At 39.3% G+C, this 22462-nt stretch overlaps 1 protein-coding gene across 1 annotated transcript in view; it reads left to right on the top strand.

Moving 5' to 3' along the window:
• Dnah9 (dynein axonemal heavy chain 9) overlaps window positions 1–22462 on the top strand; it is a 352309-nt gene that overhangs the window by 232050 nt on the left and 97797 nt on the right. Inside the window, exon 49 of the mRNA XM_021178488.2 lies at window positions 4429–4689. Coding sequence (XP_021034147.1) covers window positions 4429–4689 — 261 coding nt within the window. The remainder of the gene's footprint in view (window positions 1–4428; window positions 4690–22462) is intronic.

Here is a 22462-nt window from a genome sequence, read left to right on the forward strand (position 1 = left end):
TACAGTATAGTGTTGTAATTTTTTTAAATTACATGATATGATTATTATGACTCATTTGACAACCAACCAACCAAAATTTAGGTTGGTTTATGCAAAACAAAACAAAGTTTAAAAGACCACTTGGCTCACTCAACTAAAATATCACATAGAGCTTAATTTGATTTGGGCTGGCCACAGCCACTCACTCATCATGGCTTCCCCCTGTCCGTGGCTGTCTTCTCTGTGACTCATGTTCAGCCAGGTGACCTCATGTCCCATGACTTGTATGATACAACCTCAGGTTTGTATGGTGTCTGCTTGACAACCAAGCAGTGTCTTTCCCAAGGATTTTCAGCCAAGTTCCCAGGTGAAGAACCATTGGCTCTAAGGATTGGTGGCCTGGATCCTCATTGGTCAACCCAGGGTCAAATGGCAACTAGAACAACACAACCCTAATTATAAGGTCTTCACTCAACTCTGCTCCCTAAACAGAGATCTCTCTCTCTCTCTCTCTCTCTCTCTCTCTCTCTCTCTCTCTCTCTCTCTCTCTCTCTCTCTCTCCTTCCTGTTTGTGGTTCAAGAGGGAAGCCCTCAGTTCTCAGCTTCTAGCTCCAGTTATCATGTCTGCCTATTGCCATGTTTTGCATGATGATGGTGATGGACTTATCTCTCTGGAACCACGAGCCCCAAATAATAGTCTTCCTTCTATTAGTTTTATTGGTCATGATATTCTATCACAGCAACAGAAAAGTAACTAACACTAAATCCAAATTCATATAAGAAGAGTTGGCTGACTATATAGACAGCAATGAGGTAGAGAGATGCTCTGGACCCCAACCTCTTGCTGAAGTGTTTGTTCCTACCAGTGACCCCTAAGCTCTTTTTTCTAGCAGGTGATATAGTCACAGCCCTCTTGAAGCACCTTGTGCTACAGGAAGTCAGTGTTTTACACACACACACACACACACACACACACACACACACACACTGGAAAGATGCATGCACTTTTGTCCAGGAAATATGTCTCATCTCAGATTCTCCAATTCTCAGCATCATTTCTGGGGTTCTGGACCTCTGGGAAGGAGCCTCTCTCTTTGACAATATGTGCTTGGTCCTTAAACACCCAAGATTTGCCCACAGCCCCCATGCCTTTACCCTTTCTTTGGGCATTTCGTGACAGAGCATGGTTCTGATCCATGGAGCCAGCCTTATACTGTGGGAAAGAGCCTTTTCTGGGTTCCTGAGATTGCCTTAATACTCTGTTTTGGTGGAATTAAGTAAGGAGAAATGCAAAGTGTGGCTTAGATGTTTTAGTAAGAGAACAAAAGCTTTAAACCAGCCTTCTCTGATCTGTTATTCTGTTGAAGAATCCTAAAATGAACCTGAGCTCCTGGCTTTTGGTAGTGACTGGGAAGTGGACTCTTTCTGACTGGCAGGACCCTGCTGTCACTCCACATCACAGCTTAAGAGCTATTAAACTCCTATTCATGGTGAAAAGGATTATTTACCTTGGGCCTGAGGTCACAGCCATATCTGCAATCAGCAAAAAACCACAACCTCACAGAAAAAAGAAGAAGAAGAAGAAAAAAAAACCCACACACTTCAATTTTCTCAAATCTCCCAAGATTTAAAAAAGAAACAAAAAGTTACTGGTGTGTTTGCTGGGTTGATTATGCTGCTCAATCATTTTGATTTACAATTGCATCTTTGTCCTTGCAGAAGTAACTCTGCAGCCGAACAACGGGAGATGGAAGCAGATTAACCTTCCAACTCGTGAATATAAGACTTGTTCCAAGGAGCAGCCTCTATTTGAGGTTAAAACGGGCTCTGGCTTCCATGAATACACCAAATTAAAGAACATTCTTTTTTTTAACCCCTTTCCTTTTCTTCCTTTTGATCTGCCATGAAAGGGGAATTATCAGCGGCGTCTAAGCCTCAGTTTTATTTTTTGATTTATGCATTTTGCATCATAAAGCTCTTGAATCTGTCTGACGTGTTCCAGGAGCTCCAGAGTCAGCCGCAGTTGTTGCATGCAGTACACCGCAAGAAAATGAGAGGCAAGAGGTCAGCCTGCAGCGCAAGGTTTATGAGCCATACTGCAAACACAAACAGCTTCTTTGCTTTTCAGAATAAATAGGCCTGTCTTCCCTTTGCACTTGAAAAGGCCATTATGCTAAACCAGCCTGTCTCAAACCTAGGCTAGCAGAATCAACAGGGCCCTCAAGGCCTCACCTTAGAATTTCTGACTCAGTGGGACTGGAGTAGGATCTAGGTGTTTGCATAGTCAATTTGTTCTTGTGATGATGATGATGATGACGACGACGACAGTAATGGTGCTGGTCCTGGTGTTGATGATAATGCTGATACTGATGTTGATGCTGCTGGTGCTGGTGCTTATGCTGATGCTGACAGTGATGATGATGCTAATGCTGAATCTGATGTTGGTACCTATGATTTTGGTGTTGATGCTGATGCTAATGCTGATGCTGATGCTGGGGCTGGGACTGGGACTGGGGCTGGGGCTGATGCTGATGCTGACCCAGAAAACAGAGTCTCAAACCATCACTCTGCTGATCTGAAGAGACACAGAAAACTAGACCCTCTCTAGTCTACTTACAGGATGTCATTATGCCTCCCCACGGTATTTGACATCAGAGGCATTCTAGGGAATCTAGCTGGCTATGACCATTGGTACTCTAGTCTAATCTTTACATGGTCACCGACTTGTAGTTAAGGATTGTGGAAATGAGTAAAACCTACCCAAGTGGAAGCTATCCAAAGCTACCAAATCAGAGCATATTAACAGCACAGGAGTCTGGTACCACAGCTGTGCCTGTCTTTAGGCAAGACCCAGGGGGAGAGGGAGGGGGAGGAAGGTTTTATAGTTGAGAAAGAGAATCTGACCGGACGTTGTTCACCTGGGGAAGAGAAGGCAGTCTTCCCTCAAAGTGAGCATTTTATGGGATAGGTTAGGAATTTCTTTGGTCCTCCATTGGAAGTGACATAATCCCACTGTTAGTTGTCTATTGTTAATTAGGCCCCAGCCATTGAAGGAAGGCAACTGCCACACTGACATAGGAGTTACTATGTCTTTCTGAATTGTGGCAACAGTATATCAATCAGACATCCTACATCTCTGACTGGAAGCAGGCTGTCTTCCTGAAGTAGTCATTAGGCAGTTTTATGCGGGCTCCCTCTAAATTTGTTCTAGGAGTGGAGGGAGGCTACAAGGTTGCATCCCTATTTTCTCATTTTTTTCTTGAAGGCAAGGGGTTGGTTCCCTGGTGAGTTGCTGGAGGTCATAGGTCAGGCTTGTACTTGTTTATATACAATGTCTGGACACTGTCCATTCACACACACTTGGCTCTCAGGCCACAGAATAGATATTCCCATTTGTGAGTCTTTAGCACATTTGACAACATACATACAAATTTAAATAGCTACCAACCAGGTAAAGTATGATGTTAAACACTTAAAGATTTTTTTTAATTAAAAATAGTATTTTTAGTATTTGCATGGAAAACAGTTAGTTGAGTTTCGTCATGGCCCCCTCACACATTTCATTACACATTTTCCTGATGTATCACCTTCCCCCACTGCCACTGTGCTGGGTAGTTTTGTCAACTTAACACACACTAGAGTCACCTGGGAAGAGAGTACCTCAACTGAGGAATTTCAGACAGGTCTGTGGAGCATTTTCTTAACTGCTAATTGATGGCAGAGGGTCCAGCCCACTGTGGGTGGTACTAACCCTAGGCAGGTGCTTCTGAGCTGAATAAGAAAAGTAGCCCAACATGAGCCATGAAAAGCAAGCCAGTAAACAATGTCCTCTGTGGCCTCGACTTCAGTTCCTGTCTCAAGCCTCTGTCCTGATTTCCTTCTGAAGGACAGAAACCCGTAAGATAAAACTCTTTTCTCCCCAAGTTGCTTTTAGTCAATATTTTCTCACAGAAACAGAGAAACAAATCAAGACACCATCCCCGGCTAATCTACTTTCTCCCCCCAGTTTCTGCTCGTGAATTCATTTTATTACTCTTTATTTTCCGTTTCCCTTAAGGTCTCTTCCTCCTCTCTCACAGTTCTTCAGTCGATAGATGCCTAGGCTGGTTTCGTTTCTTGGTTACTGTGACTAGTACAAGCAGCAAACATGGATGCTGCCCTGTAGAGTTGTAACAAGCATAAGCGCTAATTAAGTGAAAGGCGTCCCACATGACTTGGGCATCAAGGAGAAGGTGTGTGGATTTCAGAATAGTCCACCAGACCTAAGGGTATCCTGTATGCCTTTTCTTTTTCCCCAGTCCAAGGAGTTTAGGTTCACTTAAGAATGCAGCTTTCCATCTGTGTGTTCTTGAGTGAGCTCTCAGCTCTGTTCTACAGAATTCGTTCCAGGGAGCCGTGAGCACCGTGACTCTGATCTGCTCCTCATGAGCTCTGTGTTCTCTGATGCAGGTGGATGATCTGAAAGCCAAGCTTGCCACCCAGGAAGTGGAGCTGAGGCAGAAGAATGAAGATACAGACAAGCTGATTCAGGTGGTGGGTGTGGAGACCAGCAAAGTGAGCAGAGAGAAAGCCATTGCGGACGAGGAAGAGCAGAAGGTGGCCCAGATCATGCTGGAGGTACAGCAGAAACAGAAAGACTGTGAGGAGGACCTGGCTAAGGCCGAGCCAGCCCTGACCGCAGCACAGGCGGCCCTCAACACTCTCAACAAGGTAGGAAGGTCCGGCAGGCTTGCCTTTCTTCCACACACCTCTCCCCTCTCCCCCCTCCCCTACTACTCTCCCCCTACTACCCTCTACCCTACTCCCCTCTACCCTATTTTCCTAGTCCCCCTCCCCCTCCCAGTTCCCTCTTCCCTCACTCTGTTGTTGATTTCTAGATTACCAAAAAAAGAAATATTTTATTTGTATACCCATGACTTGTTCTCTGATTATTTCTTACTAAGAAAATTAACATCTTTGTTAAGATCTTTTGACGCGGGGGTTACATTTCCTAAGGTGTTCTGAAGCGAATATAGGAACATTTACTGTGTTACTTGGGAGTCATCTATCTTTGCTGAGTCTCTGCCTCCTCGTTTGCTAAGAGGAAGCAATGATGATAGAAACACCCCAATTGCTATAATGACTAGGCGAGATAATGTATGAAAACTAGATGATCAATAGTAGTCACTAAGAAAAACTTTGTTTCTGTCAACGTTGTTATAGCCAGGATAAGCACCTTGGCTTTCATAAAACCTGGAATGAAAATCTGCAAACTCTCTGGTTGGTTGTTCAGTTGATAGATTGGTAGATAAAACTACAGAGTATAAATCAGTAACTCAAGACGTGATGAAATCAGATGCAGAAATCACACTGGATCCCTCTGCCTCAGAAGAGGTGAGACGTGCCTTTACTCACTGCCTGCTGCAGACAGCAGAAGTCCTTTCCTCTTCCTAGCTGTGTTGGATGGCCCTGTTCTTCCTTCCATTTCATTTCCCGATGACATAGAAAGGGGATGACAAGGATTAGTGGGCTCTTTATTATACATAAATAGATATAGAAATAGAAATAAATAGAAAACTTAGTCAATGCTATTTTTAAAATACATTCAGGATCCAAATGCTTTAATTACCTCTCCTGTATCTGCTTGATGAACCACACTCATGTCCTGATGCTATGCCCACCTCTAGACTCCAGTTTGCTTCACAGTGATAGGAGATCTTCTCTCCCCTTGAATACACACCGACAAATTATAAAGGTGGTTTTTATGTATATGTCTCTGTGGAGTGATTGAATTAAGCTAGTTATCCTATCAATCATCCCAATACTTAGCAACTTTTTACTGATAAGACTTGAAATTTATTCTCTTAATGCTACACAATCAATCATATAGTCTTTAACTCTTAACTCTATTTCCTGCAGTGATAGATCTCCCAAAGCTGATGCTTTGACAGTAAGCCTTCTGTACTGCTACAGTCTTTGCTTATATGTTTAAGTGCCATTTTAGACTCTGCACATAAATAACACCATGTGATGTTTGTCTCTGTTTGGTTTATTTCATGTAACATAGTGGTTTTCGATTCCATATGTCTTCTCACAAATGACAGATTTTCATATTATCCACTTCATCTACCGAAGCCTTGAGTTTGTCCCTACTGAGGCTACTATGAAAGGTGATGAACATGGAAGTGCCGACACTTCTTTGATATGCTGATTTTAAAGCATCTGGATAAATACCCACAGACGGGATCACTGGATCATTTCGTGATTATGTTGAGGCTTTCCTGAGATATCTCTGTGTTGTTTTCTCTATTATCTGTGTTAGTCTTAATTCCCATCAGAAGTATACAAAGGTTCTCCTGATCTGTGTCCTTGTTAGAGGGCACATCATCACATTTTGTGATAATCAACCCTGTAAGAAGCCTGGGTGATGAGTATTTTAACTTGTGTTTATCTAAGGAATGCTGAGCCTCTTGAAGCTGTGAGCCATACAGGGTATTTCACCTAAAGCTATTTACATCTCTTCCCCTCCTCGTGAATGAACTGCTTCCTGGCTATGGAGTTGTTTGATGTTGTGTATTTTAGCTACCAGCTCCAAATCAGTGTATGGGTTGTAGATGTTTTCTACCAGTCTGTACATTTTTTTTTCCTTTATTCTTTCCTTTTTCATGAAGAATTATTTTTTATTTTTATATAATCAATATCCGTTTTGGGTTTTTCCCGTGTCTTAGGGATCGGATCTAAAGATCATTGTCCAAAACAATGTTGTATAGGTTTCCCCTAGTTTAATCTCTAATGATTTTATGATTTCAGGTCTTAGTCTTGAATCTGTGATGCATTATGAGTTTGATTTTCATATGTGGTATGAGTATTTTTTTTCAATCCTTTGCATTTGAAGGCCCAGTTTTCTCACACTGTTTATTGAATGAGATCGATATTCTTAGCATTTTTATCAAGAGTCAACTGACCATAGACTAAGATGCTCAGTTCTAGGTATTTGATTCTATTGATCGCTTTGTCTACTGCTTAAGCCAGGACCACTTTGTAGTAGACTTTGAACTCAGGCAATATGATGCTTTAGTTTTATTCTTTGGGATTTGGGTTTTTCTGAATGCATATGTACTTTAGGTTCAGATTTTTTTTCTATAAAAATGGCATTTGAATTTTGAAGTGGATTACCCTAAATATGTAGCTCCCTTTGAGTCTTACAGACATTTTAACAATAGTAAGTTTTTCTAATCCAGGGTCACATAATATCTTTCCCCTTATCTTAGATTGTTTTATAGTTTGCAGTGTTCTGCTCTCTTATCCTCCTGGTTAAATTTATTCCTAAGTGTTTTGTGAGCCTATTATAAATGGGATTTGTGGTGGTTGGACAGAGAATGGCTCTCATAGGCTCATATGCTTGAATGCCTGGTCCCCAGTTAGTGGAACTGTTTGGGAAGGATGAGGCAGTGTGGCCTTGTTGGAAGATATATGTCATAGAAGATGGGCTTTGAGGTTTCAAAAGCTCATACCAGGCCTGTGAGTATGCCTGTGTATCTGTGAGGGTATACATGTATGTGTTCATGTGTGTACACATGTGTGCACATCTGCACCTATTGTTTATAGATCAACTAATTCTCCAGCATCATGCCTGCATTCTGCTACTCTCCCCACCATGCTGATAATGGACTAACCCTCTGAAACTTTAAGCAAGGCCAAATCAAATGCTTTCTTGTATAACTTGCCTTGGTTGTAGTGACTCTTCACAGCAATAGAATAGTAACTAACACAGGATGATTCTCTTTGTTTCCGTTTTGGAACCAGCATAGTCAAGGTGGAGAAATGCTGCTGGGGTTTGTGTACAATTTTTTTTTGTCTCCTACAACTTAACTGTTTAAGTTCTATATATGGCATTGTATTGTCAGCAAACAGCAACAGTTTACTGTATCCTTTTTCCTACTTGTATGCTTTTTGAGTGTGTGTGTGTGTGTGTGTGTGTTACTTTATTTTTCCTACAGAGACTTGAACTCCAGTGTTGAATAAAGTGGCAAGGTTGGGCATCATTTTCATCTTCCAGACCTTAGAGGAAATAATTTCAGTCTCCCATCATTGCACATAATGTTAGCTGTGTGTTTACCTTATGTGAAGTGTATCCTTTTTTCTTATTGAGTTGTCCTGAAGTGAATCCCTTCTATACCTAATTCATCAAGTGTTTCTGTAGTAAAACACTTGAATATTGTTAAAATATTGTTACCACTTTTCTATGTCTAAGAAAATGACTTTTTTGTCTTTTAATCCATTTTTATTATTGAACTATCCTTGCATCCCAGGGATAGATCCCATTTGATATTGGTGAATGGTCCTTTCAAAAGTATTGTGGAATAAAACTTGCCACCATCTTATTGGGGACTTTTTTATCTTTGTTCATTAAAGATCTTGGGCTGTTGAGCTATGGTTTTTCTGTGAGGTCTTTTGTGTCTTTGGTGTCAAAGAAATGCTGGCTTCATAATAGAACTTGAAAGCATTTCTTCCTCTGTGTTTCTGAGTTTGTTGTTGTTGTTGTTGTTAGAAGAATTTACAGTGCATTTTTGATAAGTCATCTTTAAAGGTTTATTGAGATTCTTCCATGAACCCACCAGATCTTGGGCTTGGGTATCTATTTGAAAGAGAACTTTTTATAGCTAATTCAATCTCCTCACTCATTACCAATCTAATCAGAATCTCTATTTCTTTTTTTCCAACTTTTTATTAGGTATTTTCTTCATTTACATTTAAAATGCTATCCCGAAAGTCCTTCATGGCCCATTCTTCTATGTGCAAACTGGTCAATTTCTCCTAGCTTTTCCCACATAGGGGTATGACTGTTCAGGGAAGTCTCCCATGATCCTTTATATAACTAGTCTTTTTAAACCAGGCATTTGATCCTCCATTGATTTTCCTTATGTCTAAAATACAGTCCAAAATGGTCATCATGACTACAAGACATGATAAAACTTCCCCTGTGCTGCCTCTTCTACCACACCAATTGTTATGTCTTCATTGCCACTCTCCTCTGCCCATGCCAACCTCTCTCTGTAGCCCCATAAATCCAGCTGCAACCAAGAACTCTGAATGAACCCATGCAGAATATTCATCCCCTGCTCTTCTGCTCTTCTGTCAGGTGTTTTCTCAAATTACAGTAACAAATAAAAACATCAATTTCAGAAAATTAAGGTATACATGAAAATCTATAATCCAAAGCAATGTTAATAACTATATACACACAAGTGTTAACCAGAAATTTTAGATAATCATTCAGAGATGGAGTCATTAAAGTTAAATAATCGTATTCTATGCTCAAAGTCACTTAATGTCTGAATAGAAAAATATAGATGAATGAGCATGCTCTTTGTTGATAAGGCAACTGTGGGACTGACAGTGAAGAAAAGTGCATGTGGTGGCCTCTGGGGGCCACAGTCAGTGTCTATGGGCTTCCATGTGCCCTTAGCCTTCTACGTCTATTATGGTTTATAGGCTATGTACAGATATTATACAACCGAAACAAACCCTTTTCAATGACTTGACTACTTGGAAGAGGGCAGAGCTATATGCCTGCCATGTAGGAAATAGAAAAGAAATTAAATTAAAACTGCAAATATTATTAGGACAGAGTCAGTGGTAGGAAGGGATAGCCCACTTAGGAAAAACATTTGCAAAAGAATATGGAATCATGAGGGGCATGGTATGAGTGAACTGCAGGTATAGAAGTAGGTGGGTCTGATGCTGATAAGACAGGAGAGGTTGTAAAGGTGAACCCAGCATCTGTATGGTATGTAAGGTAAGGCGTGTTTACCCTCCGCAGGTGGCAAGGGTCAAATGGCTCTTTGTTTGTTTGTTTGTTTGTTTGTTTGTTTGTTTGTTTTGATCATGTTGATGGAGTAAGATGGATCAAGGCAATCCATGTGTAGTGAGAGCATATACTGCTTCAGGAGCTGGAAGTCTCCTGGACATTATTCCCAAACCCTTAGATATTCTCAGGACTCTGGCACTTAAGAACCATTTCGCTGTTTGCTCCTTATTCTAGACGTTAAGAATAAATCTTTAGCCGATGCATAAACAATACCTGTAAGTCAGAGCTCAGTAGTAACTCTGCATGTTTTGTCTCCATCATGGCAGTTTTATTTTGCTTTTATTACTGAGATGAAATAAATCCAGGGTAACTTTGCTGCCTTAGTTTAGGGGTGTTTTATCTTTTAATGTCATGGCCTTTTTCCCTCCACAGAATTACCTGTAATTTTCTATTTCCCATGCATTTTACAGTGAATTTATTTTTATTATACACAAAATATGCAGTAGCACTTTTATCACTAAATAATTCAAATAGCATAGAACCTGCAGAGTCAAATATAAAACCCTTCCCATTTATAAAACTCTCCCCCAGCCACAGTTTTCCCACAGAAGGACTCCTGTAACAATCCAAGGGTCTCCACACCAGCAATTCTTTATGTAGTCACATTTCTGGGAACGTGCATGTAGATATATTTTGGCTAGATGTGCTGCATAATAATAATCCCTGTACTTGGGGGGAAGAAGCAGGAAGATTGATGAAAACTTAAGGCCAGGACTATATAGAAAGTTCCAGCCCAACCATAGTTATAAAAGTATATAAATATAAATGCAGTTTGATGCTACTAACTTAATTTCTCTTTTGATTGTATATATTTGAGGTATGGAACATGATGGTTTAATGTCCATAGTGAAATAATTATTCAAGAAAACTTACAAAACCATTTCACATACTTGGGCAATGTGTGGTATTTGTCTTAATTTCTTCTCGTATTCCCCTGACGAAAGCAACTTGAAGGCAAAGGGCTTCTTTTAGCTCACAGTCCCATGCTGCAGTCCATCTCAGCAGAAGTCACAGGGGCAAGAGCTGGAGACAGCTGGCCACAAAGCATCTGTAGTCAAGATAGCAGCAAGCAAGGAATGAATGCTACCTGCTACTTAGCTTGTTTTCTTTATTTAATACAGCCCAAATCCCCTGCTTGGGGAATGGTCCTATGTACAAGTGTGATAGATCTTCCCAATATCTATTAATATAACCAAGATAATCCTCCACAGGCATGCCTAAAGACCCACCACCCGAAACATAGAAACAATTAAGAACAATAAGTGTAAATTAATAGCAAGAAGAAAAGTTATTTCAAGTGAAGATGGGCCACCTATCTTCTAGATTAAAGACCATCTAATTCTAGATTCTGTCAGACTGACAATTAACACTGACCTCTATGTAGTTAGGGTTTCTATTGCTGTGATAAATAACATGGCTAAAAGCAACTTGTAGGGCTAGAGATATTTATTGTACCTTGTAACTCTAGGATCACACCTCATCACTGAGAGGAGTAAAGGCAGGGATGAATTCCATGCTCAAGTGTTGGGTTGTCGTCACCATTTCTGTCACCCTTATGTTTGTGTTTTCTTGGGCATCACACAATGTTTATTCTTGGGCTCCTTTTTCTTGATTTCACTAAACTGTTGCTAAGTATCTTCTTTAAACTCCTTGAGTTCTTTGATAAAGATTTTGATTGTTCTTTTAAGTTCTGTGACCTAAAGTTTATCTAAGTAATTCTCATTGGCAAATATTTTGACAGGACTGATAGGTTTCAGAGAGAGCATGTTGACTTGATCTTTCATATTGTTGATATCTTTGTGGTGAAATATGGCCATGTGGACTTCATTTGTTCAGAATTTGTTATGGACAGGGTAGGATGGAAAAGAAGGGAAGATGTGGGGACAACCTGTGTTTGTTGAGTTTGAAACATGGCTTGGGCAGATCGAAGTCAGATAGGCAGAGAGGACTGGGCTGGTATATGGGAAGTGCATCATATTCAGAACATAAAGTGCAGAAGACAGTCTGCCTGGGTTTTAAAAGGTTATATATGACATGAGAAAGTCCTGTGGTTTGAGGAATAGATGGGGAGGATCTTGACCTAAGCCTAGAACTCCTTCTCAATGAGCTCAGAGAAGACCAAGCTAGGCCAGTGCACTGGTTGTGATACCCAGGCTAAATCTAGTGAGTTGTAGAAAAAGCATGGAAGAGGAATGGTTCACAGATGTAATCCTGGAGGAGGATGTGGGAAATTGGGGTACCTAGTGAGGTTGTAGTTACAGGCTAGAAAGGACCTATGGGTAGTTGCAGAAAGGGAAGGTCCTGCTGGAAGCCAAGAGCTTGGCTGTGGCATAGGTGGCCCATCTTCACTTGAAATAACTTTTCTTCTTGCTACTAATTTACACTTATTGTTCTTAATTGTTTCTACTAATTCTTGGTATATACATCGTGATACTCTTTTCCAATCTGTCATTTGGCTTTCTATCTTATTAATAAGCAATATTAAAACACATTTTATATTCAAATAACTTTTGCAATTCCAGCTTAAAAGGATTAGGAATTCTTTCTTTCATACTGGACTTCTCAGGAACCTTACTATGAAATAACGTTAATCCTAAAAGTGACAGACATTATATAAGGAAAATAAAACCTCTGATTAATTTATGAGCAGTCTCATGAAGCCTGTGCAAAATGCTAATCACATGAATCTAATCGAACACCAATATGCAAACAGTAGTACAAGACAATAATAAAACATTTAAATAACCATACCCATCATATTTTGAGAAGAAAAGCTGGAAGTCCCTTTGAGAAATGACAAAATGACTGTACTTGCTAGTTCACGCTTGCTGTGGCAATATGCCTGACAGAAACAGCAGAAGGGAGGCAAATGATTCACATCTCAGAAAAGCCCAGCCTCTTAGCCCCTGGTAGACAGACATATCAGCAGAAGCATGGGATAGAAGGGAGCTATTTGATTTATGGTCAAACAGAAACAGAGAATAAGACAATGAAGAAGCAGGGACAATATACTCCCAAGGACCCACCAACAGGGGACTGTTATCTCTATCTTGACTTCACCTCCTAAGATTCTATAGCTTTGACAAATAACACAAATATCTATGGTCTAAGCCTTCAAATCATGAGCCTTTGTGGTGGTTGGGGATGGAGGGAGATGGGAACACGGCATTATATAGTCAAACAGTAACAATGGTGTTTAATACAATTTAATAACCATTACTTAGCAAGGCAGGAATGACAGAGAATTTGGATATATTGCTAACAGCAGCCAGCTAACCAAACCCAAGGGCAAAGAACCCTACCAAAGGGGCACAAGACACATTCCCACTAACATAGGAAAAGCACAACAAAACTCCCTTTGCTACTATTACTAAAAAGAATTTGTCCTAGATTCTTATCTAATGCAATAATAAATAAAAAGTATTAACTGCATACATACTATGGAATAGCAAATAAATGTGTTATTTTTCATAAAAGTTATAGACGTAGAGTAAAACAAATAAAAGGAAGGGATGGGGTCTTATTGAAAAATAAATTATAAGATTTAATAGCTTTTCTAATATCAGCAGTAGCCAGTTGGAAAACAATTTCAAAATAACAACCAAAACATAACATACAAATAAGTGTAAGGAAATTTGCTGAAACTGTGAAGAAAGCTGTACCTTGTTTTTGAAGGACTCAGAAATGGTGCAGAAAAAGACACAGCTCAAGCTTAGGAATGTGGTGACTACTTTCTCTGTCATCATTCCTCCAGTTTATTCATAAGTTACATATAAATCGAATTCAAGTCCAATTTGGTTTTTAGTTTATCTCTAATGTCATTAGAAGTTTATATTTTTTTAGTCAGTTTTATAATCTGAATGTTCGATAACATGAAACTGGCTAAATTATGACATATTCAAGTCGGAGAAACAGTGCATTGTTCATTTTAAATCATGATTTATAAAAGAGTGGCTTAAAAAGTTTTATATTTTCAATTAAAAAAGAGGTTTAAAAATAGAATGACTAACATGTACACATAAGTCCTATAAATATATGCACATGTAGGTAAAGACATAGAAGGGTGTGGTACAAGACTAACAGGAAGCTAGATCCAAAACAAACAAACAAACAAAAACCTTACTAGATAGAATACACCAGGACATAAATATCTTTTATTACTGAAGTTATGAATGCTGTCTGGTTTCATTTTTTTCTTTGCTGAATTCTACATGGTGTATCCTCCTTTAATGAAAGAACAAGACACCACTGTCTTATAAAATACTGATGCATAGGAAAGAAATGGGAGTTTAAAAGAAGCAAACTTGGCATAAGTTGTTTAGCTCAATTTTTAGACTCGTAAGAGCTTTCTTTGACTAAAAACAAAATACAATGTGAGTGTGAAAAATAGTACTAAATCTCACAACACAACATCTTTAAACTGTTGGAGTGTACAAGATACCATAAAATTCCACAGGAAACTCACAGTATGTAAGAGAAAAGGTAGATAGCCCTTCTATATGAAAAGCTTTAGAACTGTATTGGGAAGCATCCATGGACATCTCTCCCCTCTATTATTCTCCCATCAGTTTTCCCATTCTGTTGTTCCCATGATCCAGAAGACTGGTGAGTATCAATGGTTCCTTTGTCCTCCCCTTTCTTTGACGTTTGCCCCCATGAGCCCAGGAAGTCACAGGAAGAACAGCCATGAAGATGCAGGCATGCATTCCTTCAGCCCCAGCTCATCCACAGCTGGAGGTAACAGCTCCCTCCAGATTCCTCACAGTCATCTACTTAGCAAAAACCCTAAGACAACCCATCCTCTTTTCCCTAGACAACTTTAGTTGCCTAACTTCCATAGCCATCACCCCTGCTAGAAGTTTTCAAACCCCATATCAAGCTTTCAAAACAAAAATTTCATCATTTCATTCCCTGTCTTAACCTTCCAATCTTTGCTTCCCATCAAACCAAAAATAAAGAAAAACTCTAATTTATTAGCAGCTGGTACCTCTGGTTGGCTGAAATTCAATTGCTGTGATTGGCTGAAACAGTTTCTTTTATTAAAATATTTCTTAATTCTTTAAGAATTTCCTAAGTTGTATTGTAAACATTTTCATCCCCTCTGCAATCTCCTCTAAGATCCATGCTCCATTCCATAGCCACTCAACTTTGTCTTCATCTTCTTTTTCTAAACCCACAGAATTCCATTAGTGAAGTTTATGGACTCAGTGTGTGGCCATTAACCTGAATGTATTAGACCTACCAGGACCTCACCCTTAAAGAATAATATTTCTCTGTCTCTCTCTGTCTCTTCCTCTCTCCTTGCATCCCTCCCTCTTTTATTATTATTATTATTATTATTATTATTATTCTCTCCTCCTCCTCCTTCTTCTCCCACTCCCTCTCCCTCCCCCTCCCTCTCCCACTCCCTCTCCCTCTCTCTTTCTTCTCTCTCTCCCTCCCTCTCTTCTGGAAGCTATTGATTACCTTAAGCTAGGTACTTTGTGACTATATATATATATATATATATATATATATATATATATATATATATAAAGAAAAAATATATATGGGGTTTTTTTGCCTATTTTGAGTTTGTAGGCATCTTGTGCATGCCATCATAATCACTGTGAGTTCTTATGTGTAGCTGGCCTTTTGTGTCTGACAAGCATACTTTGTATAGTCATTACCACCTCTGCTCTTATAATCTTTCTACCCCTTCTCCCAAAATAATTCCTGAGCTTTGGGAGATAGGTGTAATATAGATGTTCCATTTAGGACTGAGCATGGTCAATTATTCTCAATACCTTAAACAGTGTAAGGAATAGGTTATCTCTTTTGAAGTTGCTGGACAGTGGGATCCCATAGACCCCCAAAACATTACAAGCTATTGCCATTGCTCTTGGCTGACTCCAGAACTTGATGGTATGACCCTATTGATGAAGATATCACATACTTGAGCCACCAGACATGGAAGTCAAGTTGGTATTAATCTAGAAGCTTCATCTCTTCTGGCTAGCTTTCCATGGCTGGAAAATGCTCTGTACTATCAGAGAGAAAATTAAGCATCAGCTTGCTAAATGTGAATGCTGTGAGATAAAGTAATGACCGGATAGCAAAATATGCTCATTGACACAATAGTGGCACCCACGGCATGGGAGTAACCAACCACTTTCTGGTTGACTGTAAAGCCCAATCCACAAGATGAACCCATTCCTGACATGGTAATTGGGGCCAAGCACATGTGAGTAGACAGGCCATGCTCCCTAGAGGAGAACCTACTACTACTCTGCTAATAGAACTTATTATTAAGCCAACTCCTACAGATTTCTCATTACATTCATAGATTAGAGTATCTCTCACATCTCATCATGGATGCCTTTTTTGTAGTAGATGGCATTTAACACAAAGACCTCATTGCTTCTTACAAGAGTAGGCTGTGGCTATACAACTCTGGCTACAAATACAAATTGTCTATGTAGTGAGCAAAACATTCTGAACTTTTGATTCCAGACCACTATGTGAGTCTAGGAAGCACAAAGAAAAGCCGATTAAGACCTTAAAAAAGTAGATCTACACTTTCATGGTTGACTCCTTTCGTTAACTTTCCTCTCAAGAGCTGGTATGTTTTCTCATGTTTTTGCCTGCAAAGACCCTGACTAATATAGCAATCATTAAAAAAATGATAACCTTTAGAAAAATATGCAAATAACAAAAACAAAAATAGAAATCCAAATGGCTTGCACAAATCAGTAAAATGGTTAGGGCAGCTGGAGAGAAGGATCAGGAAATGTTTAGAATTACTAGTAAATATGCATACCCACATTATATAAAGGAATGTAATATATATAATTATATAATCCCATAATTATATAAAGGAATTATACCAATGTTTAATACCATTTTTAACCTATCAAATGATAATTAAAACATACTACTCAGTGTTGGAAGGATCCAGGTGTATGTAGGCTCCTTCAAATACTAATGGCTGGAACTAACATTTCTGCTAATAATTTTGAAGTATTGTGGCTGGGGAGGTAGCTCAGTCTATAACATGCTAGTCTTGCAAACACAAAGACCTAAGTTCACTCACCATAACCCAAGTTTTTAAAAAGCTGGCCATGATGGTACACACTTAAGGGCTGGAGAGACCAAGATAGAACACCCCAATTCACTGGTCAGGCAGCCTAAACCTAGTCTAGCAAGTTCTAGGCCAGTGAGAGAACCTGTCTCAAAAACAGAAAGCACATGATACCTGGATGGTTGTCTTCTGATCTGCACATATGCATACCACGTATACGGGAACCAGGAGAGGGAGTGTGCTGAACAAACAATACAAACCTCTAAGAAGTCTTATTGGAAAAGAATAAAAAGGGACTTACCCATCACTTAGTAAAGGCATCAGTAAGTTCAGCATACACTATCTCTAAATAATGCTCCATTTTCACAATCCACATTGTAGAAAGATGGAGTCAAGTAGGCAACAGTTTTCCACTTAAAAACTTAGGTATTAGAAGCTCCCTAACCTGTCATGCCAGCTCTGATGGGATTCTGTGCTTTTATGGGGAAGGGACTTTTAACTACTCCTTCTATTTCACTAGGGTTTATAGGTCTGGGCTGGGCTGAATGAGGGTGACCCCCATGGGTTCATATATTTAAATATTTGGTCCCCAGTTAGTAGACCAATTAGGAATATGGGTGTGGCTTTGTTGGAGTGGGTGTGGCCTTGTTGTAGGGAATCTGTCATTGAGGGTGGACATTAAGATTTAAAAAGCCCACACCAAATCCAGTCTTTTGCTTTTGCTCACTCATGCGCTCTCTCTCTCTCTCTCTCTCTCTCTCTCTCTCTCTCTCTCTCTCTCTCTCTCTCTCTCTCTCTCATATCTCTCATATATATATATGTGAATCCTATGAGCTCTCAGATACTATTCCAGAGCCATACCTGCCATTTTGATGGTCATGGACTAACACATATACTAACCCTCTGAAACTGAAAGCAAGCTTCCAATTAAATGCTTTCTATTATAAGTTGCACTGGTCAAGGTTGGAGAAATTTTCTTCTGTGATTTAGTTGAAAGTAATGTCTGTGCCTTTGACCAGTTTTTTTTTTTCTTCCTCTATTCTTATAACTTTCTTTTCTGATCTTGATTTAGTTTGTTAGGCCAAATATACCAAATAATTCATCCATTTCTTTTTGGTTTTCCAGTTTAGTGGAGTACATATTTTTAAAGTACTTATGTATTATTGTTGTTTATATTTCCTTGGTATCTTTTATGATGCCTCCCTTTTTTATCTCTAATTTTATTAATATGGCTCTTCTCTCAGGACTTTTAGATAATTTGGCTAAAGGTTTATCAATCTTAATTGGTTTTCTCAGAGAACCATTTTCTCCTCATCCCATTGATTCTTTGTTTTGATTTTTGTTTTTTTATTCTTATATTTTACTAATTTCAGTCCTGAGTATGCTCTGTAAATGTCTACTAAGTCAATTTGATTTATGACATTGTATAACTCCAGCATTTCCCTGCTGAGCTTTTGTCCAATGGCAAGACTGGGGAACTGAAGTTATCCATTATCACCATTTAGAGGTCAGTAGTGTGATTTTTAGCTGTAGCAGTGTTTCTTTTATGAACTTGGGTGCTCTGTTGTTTGGTATGTAAAGGTTTAGAATTTAAATATCCTCTTGGTAGTTTTTCTTTTGTGTTTGTAGTATGTTTTTCTATCTCTTCAGGTTATTTTCGGTTTGAAGTCTATTTTGTCAAATATGCCACACTTGGAATTTTTTTTCCATTTGTTTACCCTAAGGAGATGTCTATCCTGGATGGTAAAGTGATTTTCTTAAAAGCAACTGAAAAATGGACTCGGTTTCATAATCTAGTCAGTCAGTGTCTTTTTATTGGGAAATTGAGGCCATTGATGTTGATAGTTATCGATGAATATTTTATTGATTCTTGTTATTTTATTGTTATGGTGTAGGTTTTTCACCCCTTCATTTGATTTACTCTTCTGGGATTATTTGTTCCTTGTATTTTCTTGGGTGTGGTTAACCTCTTCAGACTTAAGTTTTCTTTCTTGTGCTTACTATAGAACTGGATTGGTAGATATTGTTGAATGGTTTTCTTTCTCTATCTATTATGATTGATAGTTTTGCTGGGTATAGTAGTCTTGTATGACATCTTTGATCTTTCAGAGCTTTTAATAATATCTGTCTGGGTTTTTCTAGCTTTCAGAGTCTCCATTGAAAAATCAGGTTTTAGTCTAATGGGTTTTTCTATGCCTGAGGTATCCATTTCTTCCATCTTATCTTAAATACATGAGATGTTCTCTTCCATGCCTTATATTCTGTTAGTGAGGTTTACCTCTGAGGTTTTTGTTTGGCTTCTAAAATGTTTTACTTCAATTTGGGATTCCTTTATTTATTCTATTTCTATTTAATATCTGAAACTGTTTTCATTATTGTATACTACTGCTTCTTTGTGTATTTCACAGACTTTATTAAGTGAGGTATTCAATTCTTCTTTAAAGTCTTTGACAATATTTATAATTGCTATTTTGAAATCCTTGTTTTATGCTTATCTATACTACATTCCTCAGAGCCAATTGTAGTAGGATTTTGGTGGAAGCATATTTTCTTGTTCATGTTTGTGGTTTTGTGCTGGTGTCTAACCATCTGGAGTTGGGATGGTTGAAGTGATTCTAAGTGTTGGTATCTGGTCTTTGTTTGGTGGGTATTCCATTCTTTGATTTATGTTATACTCCTTGAATGTTAGGAAACTGTGGTAGCTGTGGGTTCCCTGGAAAGTACTTCTGAAGGTCCCTGGGTGACAGAGAGGAATAGTGATGGTCTAGAAAAAAGACTGAGAAGAAGCTATGAGAAAGAGATATGGGGATCCTTTGCATACCAAAAGTTGGGATATGGAATTAGAAATGTGGTGGGAGGAGAGACTCCTATAAGTGGACTGCAGTAGGACAAATGATATGTCTTGAGAGACAGGGATGACAGGGCTAGGGGACTCTGAGTTTTTACCAAGAGTTGGAGTCTCTAGTGAATAGACTTGCGGTAGGAAGAGAAGCACCTGCAAGCAGGCTGCTGCAGAACTGAGATTGGGACTGGAGAGGTCATAATAGAGGACAGGAAGGACAGTGAAAACCACCTATCATAGTCCTTTCCAGGTGTATCCAATGGGGTTCTCTGGTAGAAAGTGTTTCTGTATACCAATGGCTAACACAAGGAATGAGGATGGTCAAGGAGGGAGTAACAAGAGGGTCAGCACAGTAGAGCTAAGCTTGGTGCACACCAAGAACTGGCAGAATCCCCAGGAAATACAGGTAGGATAAAAGAAGGAGCACCTGCAGGCAGGCTGCTATAGGACTGGGAGTGAGGCAGGAGAGATGAAGATTGCCAGTCTTAGTCTCAGGGCACTGTAGCTCCTGGGTCATACATGTTCTTGCTATGGCCTTCCAATATGCATATTCATCAGCCTACAACTGTCTCCTAAAGATCTCTGCAAAGCTGTTCCTTCCTACTTCTTTCATCCTGGGTAAACTGTTAATGCTCAAAGAGACCTCCCTAGATCCCTTTAGTTACAATGGGATCCTCCTGTCCCAAGTGGTCCCCATCTTGTCAACACTGCCATGTGTGGCTTTTCTCTCACTACAAAAGTGCCAGCAAGAAGACTCAGAAGGTAAAGGCACTTGCTACCAAGACCAACTACCCAACTTTGATCCTTGGGTGTAAGGACAGAACTCACTCTCACATGTTATCCATATATGCTCCATTACACATGGACCTGCACCCATACACAAGCAAGTAAATGTACAAGAATATTTTACAATATAATAATCAAATGTATCTCTTCATTATTTTACTCACTTAAATGAGTGACAAGATTTTGGTTTTCTTATTTAATTCCTCCCCTATCTTTAAACATTCGAATCCACACTTGACACATCCAAAATAAGTATTTATTTAACCCAAGGCTGGTCATATACATTTATTTATGTGTTTATTTATCCATTTACTCATTTAACAAAGACTTACTGGCTGCTCTTTGAGTGCCAGTCAAGCATGAAGTAATATTCCCTACCCCTAAGAAGCTTAAATTCTAGCAGAGGCAAGAGACAATGAGCCAAATATCACTCCTCTATCTAAAACATAACAGATGCTATGAGGGGGAAATGTGGAACAGAGAAGCAGATTACTGGGGCGGGCAGCTGGGGAGTGAAGGTGAAGGGGACAGATGGTTTCTGTGGTACAGAAGGTGGCATAGCTTACTTAGTCATAAAGAGGGTGTGGCAATCGGGTTCACATCAGTCATAGCAGTCATTTCTGCAAATGAAGGGTCCTGCTTCTGATGCCATAGTGGTAAGGATTGCAGCAATATGTTTTTCCCCTACTAACTTAAAGATTCAAAAGGCAAGAAAATTAAGGTCTAAGCACTCAGCCAAGTTTTATTGAAGGCACACACACACACATACACACACACACACACACACACCAAAAAAAAAGAGGGTGATTACAATAAAGACCTGTCCTTAACATTAACATTAAATGTTAACATCATTAACATTAACAGTGATTTAGCAGTATTTACAGTATGGTAATGATATTTGACTCCTGCCCCAGTGCCCCAGAGAGAGATGGATTCCTCTCATCTGTCGTATGAGACAGGAGTGGAGTGACGCCAAGTGCTCCTAATGTGTGTTCACTGAAAATAGTGTCTACTTCCTTCTGAGAAATGTTCCTTCCAACCTTATGTTCCTCCTAGTTACATGAGAACTGTCTGCCCTGCAATGGCTGGCTTGAAGCCCATGCCTAACTAAACAAGATCTTTTCCTAGGCATTTCTTAAAGTATTAGCTTTTGTTGGAGGAAAAGACGTTTTCCTTTTGCTTTGCAACCATTCTAAGTCCAATTTGAAGAGTGTCTGCTAGACAGCACTAAAGAGAAAAAACCAGGTTCTTAGACAAACATTGGTCCTTGTTCTCAAGAGGAAGAAAAATACAGGAAGTCCACAAGGAGACAGTGATAATTGTTTTGGATTGCAGTAAGTTTTCTGAAGAAAACTTGGTATTAAGATAGGAAAAGATTAAGAAACAGAGGTGGGTGGGGAGAGTCTCTCTGAATAGAAAATGCTTGAATTAAGACCTTGAGGGATGGGGCAGTATCAGCCATGTAAATAAATGTCTTGGGACCAAATATTTTTATAGGAATCCTGAGATAGAAATGAGTTTCATAAACCAAAAGCCACTAAGAAGAAGTGTCTTAGTCAGTATCACAGCACTGTAATAAATACTTTACACTGGCTGCTTATAGTAAATACAGCCTTATTTGGGATTACGGTTCTCATGGCTCAAGACCAAAATCAGGTCTCTGTCAAGGATGGTGCATCAATGGAGGAACTAGTGTTTAACCCTCCAGCCAAGAAGAAAAGAAAAACCTGAATCTGGCAAGCTTCATTAAACCAGATACTTCCCACTAGGCTCCTGAAACAACCAACACATCTTGTAATAAATAATGCTGCCTTTGAACCAAAGCTTTGTACTTTCAGGAGCATCTTCCAAATCCTGTCAGGAAGCATGTGTGACTTGAAAGTAGAGAAAGAGGGAAAGAGTCCCAGGGCAGAGAGTCAGCCATGTGCCTTGCAACATGAGG

Source organism: Mus caroli, unplaced genomic scaffold (genome assembly GCF_978045245.1).
Source record: "Mus caroli unplaced genomic scaffold, Mus_caroli_1 scaffold_13, whole genome shotgun sequence".
Classification (NCBI taxonomy): Eukaryota; Metazoa; Chordata; class Mammalia; order Rodentia; family Muridae; genus Mus; species Mus caroli.